A 9,937-nucleotide genomic window follows, 5' to 3' on the forward strand; every position below is an offset into this window, starting at 1 on the left:
TTACTCTTCTAGAGACCCAATTCGGAGGAGGCTAGTATAAGCCACATAATATTTTATTCTGATTGTCTGCCTTTAGGTTGGGATGCCAAGACTGAAAGTTCTAGTTCATCAGATACCCTAACGGCATAAATGAAGCCACCAATGGGTTTAGAAGTTCTGTTTACTATAGAAGTCATATTGGGGAAACAGCAAAGGCCTTGATGAACACTTCCTGTCAATTCTTAGCTACTCTGATCAATGAAGCAGAGAAGAGCACAGAGTTCTCCTTTTCTCCATTCACTTACATTCCGATGGAAAAAAATGTGCTTGCTTCTATCTGTAGACATCAGTGAATGCATTCATATGGGTACACATCAATGAGAAAATAAAACTATTTGCAGGAATATTATAAAACACACTTCTGATGCAATCTGCAGATCGATTTTGGGCAGCAGCTGGATCCTTCACACTCTCAACCCCCAACAATGATTGAAAGATTTACAGTAAAAAAAATGAATGTAGTATAACTTGAACTTTGGGGCAAGAAATCATTCTTTTGTTCCATTATGATTGTCTAATAGTAGTTTTTTTTTCCTGCAATTTTGACAGTTGTCCTAAATGTTTTTATGAGCGTAAAGGAAAGGTTGGCATTCAAAACATTTGAAAGTGGAAGCATTGGGGATCAAAGGCGACCAAGAGAAATCACAACCAGGTGTTCTTTCTTGGAAATGATTTAGATGCAAATGGGTTAAGAACTTTGGGCATAATATACTGATGAAACAATAGGAAAATATGTGACTGAAAGGATTGAGATTTATATTATGTTATAATTTAAAAGGTAATTTTTATGATGTCCCATTATTTCACCAATCCAGAAAAATTATCCAGAATGTATGAAAGTTCTTCATATGGAAGTATGGAAAATATGAAGGGTCAATTTATCCTGCCTGATGGACTTGTAAAAAAGGCAGAAAATTTTGAATTTAAAGACACATAAGTGAATTATACCCATAATGGAGGAATGGCTGGTGAAGATGACAGAATTAGCACTGATGGCAAAAGTAACTTGTCTGATAAGAGAAAGGATAATAACTACATTTATTAGTGACTGGAAACCGCTCATAGAGTTTTTGCTGAAAGAAGAAAAAATGAACATAATTTATGTGTTTGATGATTTGGAAGGGATAGATTATGGAAATAAGGAGATTATGTTATAACCTTGGAGAGAGGGTAAAATATAAATGTATGTGTGACTGTGACTGTGGTAAAATCTGGTACTGAATTAACAGAGGAGAGAGTAAAGGGAAATATTAGACTTGAATCGATGCTACATAGGAAACAACGGAGGATCCCCCTATTTTCTTCTTGGCATTTAACAATGCTTTAGCTTGGCAAGATTTTGTCTAAGGGCAAGCATACAATAAAAAACTGTTTTGATCTTTTACCCGTGTCATTCTTGTCTTTCCACACCTGAAGTAATTGCTAACAAGATCCGAACATCTTTATAACTTTTTCCTTTCTATTTCTTTGCACCCTTTTATTCACTATTACTTTTCTTTTTTTAATAATGCTTACTAAAATAAAATAGAGTCAAAGAAAAAAACTACAGTAAATATGGGAAAACAAAAAAGGAAAAGCAGAGACTAAAAAAAGAAATAGAAAAAATAAAAATAAAAGAAGAGAAACATGAAAAATATAAAGAAGTGGTTTCTGATTTTACACTTGGCAATTATTTATATAATTTTAATCAAACCTCTTTCTCTAGGATTACATTATAATTCCCTTCTTTCTATAACTTGTTCTTTCTAATCATCAACCACAAAAGCCATAAAATCACTTTCTTTTTTAAAGAAAAAGTTGATAAGGGATTTCCAGTAATTGATGAATGTCAATATAGTAATAATCTTTCTCTAATTAAAAAGTTAGTTTAGTTATCTCAGCAAGTTTTGTGAATTTTCCCATCTGGTCTTCCACAGTGGGAAATGTTCAATCTTTCCATATTTATGTATATAATAATCTGGCAGCAATAATTATATATTGAAATAGACTTTCTGGAAGTTTTTTAAGTATGCATCCATTGGTCCTAAAATCAAAGTTCTGTCTTCTATTGAATATTAATCTTTAAAATTCTATGTATCAACATGTGTATTTGAATCCAAAACTTTTAGCTTTTTATAGTATATGCCTACCAACCACGACAGAATGTCCCTTCATGTTGTTCATATTTCCAACATACTTTGGAATGCCTTTATAAATTCTAGGTAATGTCGCTAGAAATAGGTATAACTGTTTCATATATGTTATTAAAGAATTTTTTAAAGAGAATAACGGTAACATGGTTATGATCAGTTTGGAAGAAGAATAAGATTTGCAGAGAGGGACTACATAAACCAGGAATCTCTTGATTTTTGAACATCTATGGAGACGGATGTTTGGATCCAAACCCCTGAAATAGATTCAAATACAGAGGGATAAAGACATTGTGTTATTTGGAAATCTGAAGACTGAATTAGCATATGTATGTATGTATGTATGTATGTATGTATGTATGTATGTCAAGTCAATTCACTCTCTTTGTGTTGGGCTAGTTTTTAAGAGCAGAGCTGTCTACTTTGGATAAGAAGGTTTTGCCTGAAGTAATTGAACTTGCTGCTCCTGTCTCCTTTGGAGCTCTTATTCCCCCTTTTAGCTACCCCTTTGGCATGAGCAGCTGAAGTGTGCATTCTAAGAAGCCAGTTCCGTGCTTTAATATCTTGACCTTAAGATAAGAGATAACAACAAAATGACACTTGTTAAATCCTGTTAATCCACGCTGAAGCACTTGTGCCTTATTTTATATGGAATGATGAAGGAGGAGATGGAAGAGGATTTCCTCTCCAGAACAATATGAATTGTGCTGCAAAAATCCCAGATCTATGGAAATTGAGTTAATATTGAGATCAACGAGGGACAGAGTTGCATCTAATTGGCTAAATGGAAATGGCTTCTGGGAGAAATACCTCTTGAGTTTCATTAGATGGGAATTTACTTTATAGTGCTACCGGTATGTAGAGTATTAACGCAAGCAACTCCTAGACTGAGAAAAGACAGGAAACTCCTAGTTCAATTTGAGAGCTTAGAATTACAGGCATCCACAGGAAGAGCAAATGATGGCACATATGTAATGATGTCATTACACAAAATGCACAAACTACTTTTGTCAAATATATGACACCAGTAATTATAGCATGTGCAAGATGATGTTATTAAATGCATCTCACCATTTTGACATCATTGTGGTTTGTTACAGTCAATACTATCTAAAATCAGATATTTTCTACTTTACTTAGTTGTTCCAGCTGGAACAGGTTAGCTTTTCAGCATTTCAACCCTGAGTTCAGGGCCATTCTTCATCTGCTGCCCACAGACCTGCTACGTACAGTTGCTTTCTACGAAGCATCAGTGACATGTATAATACAAGATAGATGATAGTGCTTAAACCAGCCTGAAAAGTGCTAGAGAGGAGCCTGGTTGTCAAGGGAGTGAGAGAACAAAAACAAGAGACAGTGAATAAGCTGGACTGAGTCACTGATAGAGCTGCTGCAGGAATTTGTGGTGAGAAAAAGCTGGATTATATTGCAAAAAAGTAAAAAGGGGGGGGGGAAAGGGAGAAGGAGAAAAAATACAGTGCAAGAACTCACCCTTAAATTTGGATCGGATATTGGCCAACTCCTTGTTAATTCGTTTAATTTCAGCCTCTTTACTCTTACCTATAAATGAGAAGCAAGGAATGAAACATGGACAATACCCAACCTTCATACACAATCATCTGTGTGTCTGCATAATGCTCATTGCATGAGACAATGAAAATAAATATGAAGAAGAAAAATAAATGCCAACAATTGATGACAAACTGCCATATATGCTTCTTGAATAAATGAAAAAGCAAAAACTTCCCCAGCCTATTCCCCTTTAAAAGAATTGGTCTATAATTCCAGAATTTGTAGCCACATGCACTTCCCATGTATCTGGAAGTACCCTCTCAGAGATGGCTGCCATATACTAAAACCAGGAGCTACAGGTCAATCAGGGGACTCAGATTTTTGATCAGAGCAGGAGGAGGCAGTCTGCATTATTGTACTGTTTTTCTTCAATCAAAATACATTCTTCTCAAGCCACTGTTGGGCAATAGCTAATAAAAAGATATTTAGGTGGAAGGAATGGTATAATTTGTTTCTGGTACCAATTTAGGGTGTTGGTGTCTATTCTTGCAAACATTTATAGATGTTTATGACAGTGTACAAATAAATCTCTTTCCATATATTCCTACTCATCTAGTAAGATCATCCTCAAAAGCCCTACTCCAGGGACATGCTGGTCTGCAATTAGTAGATGCCCACTGCAGTGATTCTAGTGAATCCCAGTATTTGTCCCAGGCTATGGATGCCTACCAAGTAAATCAGGCCTGGTACCTACTATCCTTCTGGGCCAAAGATGTTTTAATTCTTTTTCATACATGTGATTCATGACTATATTCATATCTGAAATATTATGCTGTGACATTTTTTTAACCAATCTTTATCTGCTATCCATACTGTTTTGTTTTTATGTTGTATACTTTTCTTCAATTGTTTTCATAATAACTTTTAGAGTGTGTTAAGCTGTTGTAACAAAATTATATTAGGGAGGCACAAAAGCATAATAAATAAATAACATTCAGAGAAAAGTCTTAGTGTGTACACATCCCATGGGGGCATTTTTCAATTAAAATCATTTTTTTCTAGTTGTGGATCTTCTACATCTTAGAGTCCCTTGGTATTTTCTGAGGTCATAAGCCCCAGACATCAGTCCAACAGAGCAATGGATAGTGCACCCATTCTTGGATGGTTGCAAAAACCATTGCAACATTGCTACACAAAAGAGAGAAAACAGATCTACATCAAGCAAACCTGAGAATAAATGCTCCCGGGAGGCTATGGGAACATTTGCCCTAACAGTCAGAAAGTGGTCCACAATTAAGTTAGCTCAGCAGGATGAGGGCTGAAATAAATAGATTGTATGCATAAATGCTCCTAGGATGGAGCTGCTTTGTACATGAGGCATATTGGCTGTGGGACATGGGAAAAAAAGTGATTCCTTGTCCAGGATTTAAACCATTAAGTAATAAGAAAGATGTCTTTGGAGGAAGAGAAAGAAAGTTGGAGAAATTGACTGTAGGAGGCCACATCTGTATTCCTATTTTAAGTTAAAAAGTACAATTTTAATAAACCCAGGTGCCAGTAGAGACTGGTAACAATTCTATTCATCAATAATAGAACATAATGTCCTTTGGATTTTCTTTAAATGAATGTAGAAGAAAATTAAATTGCTAAATTCTACAATGGAAGTAAAGCTTTGAGCCCTTTGCTTTAAATAGTTTAGCAATATCTTTTCTACTGAATTAGGATTGCCGTGTCTTCCCTTCCATTTCTTCTATTAGGTTCCCTTATTTAAACACCATGCAACCAACAGGTACAGCATGATCCGTTTAATAGTGGGAAAAGCTGTGCCTAAAATAAGTGAAGGATCCAAATGGGAGGGAATATTACTTGATTTGAGATTTCTTCAGAAGAGAAAAATAATAATTTAAGAAACAAAAATAATTAAAGTAGATCCATCTGCCTTTAAGTGTGAAATAACATACTAGTATATTTAACACATCCATTCCTCTCTCAGTGAAAGCAAAAAAAAATACACATCTATCCAATCATAGAATCATGTCCTAAAATGGCAATTCAAACGAGAAATAAACTTTAAACCATAATTTAATAAATTAGCCTCTCATACAAAGAACAAGAATAATGAGATGCACGCATGTATTAGCCTGCAGTTTTTTCCCATATTAGTTCATCAAGCCCTCATCTTGAGTTTCAAGTTAACTGACAATGCAACTGGAGTTACCACAAGGTAGGTGCTATTATTTACATCATACCATGGAAGCGATCCTCTCAAGGCCATCATATTTCTTTATGTTTATATCCTGGCATGCATATTCCAAAGATAAAAGGAAGATGACCAAAGAAGACATTAGAATCCAAAACACATGCTTCCTTCTTCAACCTGCCAAAAGCAAATGATCCAAACACTACTACTTCTATTCTCTATCTTGGGACAGGGAAATCGGCCTCTAAAAAGAGAAAGCTATGTTTCCTCACACTCCTTCCTTCCTTCCTTCCTTCCTTCCTTCCTTCCTTCCTTCCTTCCTTCCTTCCTTCCTTCCTTCCTTCCTTCCTTGATGGAAGGAAGGAAGACTCATAGGGGTCTCTCCTTTTGTCCCAATAGCACTCTGTTGAGGGAATCTGAGGCCTGCCAACTTTTCTTTGCTTAAGAATTGCAGTTCCTTAAGAACAGGCAATGTAAGAGCTCTTTGTTCATCTCTCTGGGTAGCTGCAACTATATTCAGAAGTGGGGAAATTCCTTTTCTAGACCATGTTAGATTACAACTCCCATAATCCTTGTCTATTGGCTTATAGTCACACTTACCTGAGTTAGAATTCAATAATATCTAGATTCCACTTTACAAGAAGATCAAAGAACGTATGAATGCATATCTAAAGAAATCCATGCCACAGGAATTAGTGGTCATCAGATCTGTAAAATGTGTTTTTTGTATTTATCACATCCTGCTCTTCCAACAGGAATTTCACAGAAGCTTTCAAGGGCCTCAGTTTCACCATAACTATGGTTTCTTGCACATCAGAAAGTTCTAAGCCTAGTTTGAAATTTCTTAGTTATGTTGCCATCAGATCTCATGCAATTTTTTAGAAGGCCTCTTGCATCTCCCTCTATCCAAAAAAATGTGTTAAGTAAAATTAAGATGCAGCCTTCTCTCTAGCTTTTTGAGCTCAAGCATAGCTCTTCCCACATATTCTTCAATGTTTCCCTGGGTTCTTATTGCTTCATTTACTGCTGCTATATAAAGTCTAAATCAATCTGATCTGTTCTCTGTTGAAATTTCTCTCTACTCTCACAAATTCCAGCACCCATTTCTGCTAGTTTAGTGACTCAAAGATCTCCCTTATCATCCTAAAATGTGGACCCCGAGGCCTTGAAAAATATATGCCTGACTTCTACTGATTACATCTGCTACTCTTACAATAGAAAAAAAAATCAGAAATTATTCATTTATAAATATCTTTATAAACAGAGTATTTTCTGAAACTTGGGATGGGCATTGGACAAGAAGGACATGGTTTCTTCATTTTTAATTGCTGCTTTTACAAAGAAATGTTGGCAGCAGCAGTCTATACATGACAAGCTGCATCTAACAAAATATCATCTTCCCCACAGCTGTTAAAGCTACAGAACCTTCCTTTCCAAACAAACTTTGGCTGTTTTAGGTTTAGGACACTACCTTTCTGGAAGTGTGTCACAATCCCTTCCCAATTCCCATAATTCCTGGCTGGGAGTAATGGGAGATATCACCTGAAATCTGGAGACCACAAGAATGCCTAATCCTACTTTAGCTGAAACTTTCAAATGTAAAGAATGTGCATTACCACCACAATGGAGTTATAGTGTCTTTTGGTAATATTTTCGGAGATGTTAAGGCTAGTTGGCACTAAGGCCAAAAATCCCAGACATGGAAAGCTTCCCTCAAAGCAAATTGGCTTATATGATCTGCTGGTGCTAGGCCAATTCACTTGGACTTTAGCTACAGAATGACTTCAGTATACAGAAGTTGTTGCAACATAATTACAACTACCTAATCAAATCATCTGTTAATGTTCTCCAGAATAGTGGAGTTATCATGCTTACATCTAGACTTTTTCATTGAACTGCAGGGATGATTTAAAGCAGGGGTGTCAAATTACCGGCCCATGGGCCGGATGCATCATGCTGAAACCGCGCCCACCCCATTGCTGGCAATGGCAAAAAAAGTCATAATACATCGCAACACGTCACGTGACGTTGCACGTTTGACACCCCTGGTTTAAAGGAAAACTAGCCAGCCAGAACCTAAAAAAGATTGTGTGAGCTCTGTTGATTCCGCTCCACAGAAAACTACTCTAGCAACTGCTACTTAGCTTTACTTGCATGTAGTACTCTTGCAAAACTAACATCGCTGAAAAAAAGGAAGGGTGGGAACAATGATTAGAATTCCTAAGAAGGAACTAGGGGAAAAAAGATTGACTCAAACAAATGTAATATTAGTATTCAGCCACAATGAAATAACCATACAAATGGTCTAAATAGAAAAATCTAGATCTGACTTAAACTCTCTGCGTTTAAAATATACTATAACACCCTTGGGTCTCCTGATCATTAGAGCTTTTTTCATGACTAAAGAAGCACTTCTGAAAAATAGGACCTGAATATATGCTATCAAAGCCAATACTTGGATATTTTTTTCAGCATTACTGAAGGAAAGCTAGAAATATATGCTTTAACCTCACTCCATCAGGCTCACCCATTTGACTTAAATGACAACTAGAACTTCTCCAGTTTCAAACATATTAATGGGACATGAATGCCATAGAAAAGCTAACAATTTATAGTGATTAGAAACCTTCCCCAATTTAATTTGTTTTCCATAGAACAATGTGAATTCCTCAATCTTTCTTACTCTTATGCAGATTCTGACCAGCAATCTCTTATTTTGCAGTAACATCTCTGCAATAAAGTTTATACTTAGACTGCAAAAATCCAGATTGCTAGCAATGAGAAATACTGTGCAGATAAGTAATTTCAAGGAGTTTTGTATCAAATATAGTAAACCTACCTTTAAGGCCTTCTGCAAAGGTCCAAGAGCTCTTTTTTAAGACTTCACACAGAGACTCCCAAATACATACAATTTTTCCCCAAATTTATATGCCCAGTCTATGGCAGTTAGCAATCATACTGTATTTATCCATCTGTCATGTGATAGCTGTCTACTTCCAAGCAATATCTTTGGATATATTTATATATATGGAGGCAGCAGGAAATAGGATAGATGGAACGTTACTCCTAAGCAAACCTCAGGACCCTTTTCTTATTCTCCATCCACTCCGGTTTCCCTATAATGGTCATGATCCTCAATTTCCACCTCTCTAAACAACTTTTCTGCTTCACTCCCCACCACCCTCTTTAGTTAAATAATAAAAATTTCCGGATTACACAAAATAGCCATAGCAGACACAAATCTCAGGTTGAATTATCTCCATGTTCATATGGGGATGCTTCAATTAACCAGTATCCTTACTGACTGTGCCATCTTTACTCAACTTGTATCCTCTCCCAATTACTGACAGACCTCTACCTATCCAAACGGCGGGCATGTCTGTTGACTGGCAGCCTCGTCCTTACCCTGACATTAGGTCGCCTCCCCACAGCCTACCTGCTTTCTCTTTTCCGAAGCCCCGCTGAGCAGACAATCGGGCTGCAAAAGTCTCTCCCCGAGGTTCGTCTTTTGCCTTCAGTCGACTAGCTCCCCCACTAAACCCATCACCACACTTACTCTTCCGCCGCCGAGCACAATCACGGGCCGTTTCCACCCTCCCGTTGAGGAACCTGCCCGAATTTTCCCCAAGGTCCAATTCCCCCCCTCCCCCGTGCGCATACAAGATTATCTCGGTTCTGAAGGATCCTTCTCTGCCTGCCAGTCTTCCCCATAGGTGCAATCACTTACAGTTTCGGATGTCGGAGATAAATACGGCCAGGCCCCGCATCCCGTCTCCCTTGGAAACGGCCGGCATGGTGACGATAGAGGATCGGGACCACGGCGATGCTCCGTTCCGCGCCCGAACCTGGCCCAGCTGCACCGAACCGACCCAAGCATATCCGATTGGTCCCTCGTTCCGTCCGTCACGAAACGTTTTCACTTCCTATTGGGCAGAGGTGCCGCTTTTCAAACCTGCGGTGCTTTCTATTGACAGAAATAAGTCAGCCTTCTAAAGGATTGGTCAATAGGTTTAAATCCCGCCTGCTCTTCTCCCTATTGGATCTGGTGAATCTTAAT

The 9,937-nt window shown here is 37.5% G+C and overlaps 1 protein-coding gene across 2 annotated transcripts in view; it reads right to left on the reverse strand.

Moving 5' to 3' along the window:
• AP2A1 (adaptor related protein complex 2 subunit alpha 1) overlaps nt 1-9,735 on the reverse strand; it is a 33,730-nt gene extending 23,995 nt beyond the window's left edge. Inside the window, exons 1-2 of one of the 2 annotated variants that reach the window (XM_029283010.1) lie at nt 9,608-9,735; nt 3,660-3,728 (exon numbers count right to left, since the gene is read on the reverse strand). In XM_029283010.1, coding sequence (XP_029138843.1) covers nt 3,660-3,728; nt 9,608-9,674 — 136 coding nt within the window. In that variant the 5' untranslated portion in view covers nt 9,675-9,735. The remainder of the gene's footprint in view (nt 1-3,659; nt 3,729-9,607) is intronic. The other variant, XM_015810190.2, reaches the window with a different exon arrangement.
• Nucleotides 9,736-9,937: the final 202 nt, after the last annotated feature.

Source organism: Protobothrops mucrosquamatus, unplaced genomic scaffold (genome assembly GCF_001527695.2).
Source record: "Protobothrops mucrosquamatus isolate PMUCROS unplaced genomic scaffold, P.Mucros_1.0 scaffold7, whole genome shotgun sequence".
Classification (NCBI taxonomy): Eukaryota; Metazoa; Chordata; class Lepidosauria; order Squamata; family Viperidae; genus Protobothrops; species Protobothrops mucrosquamatus.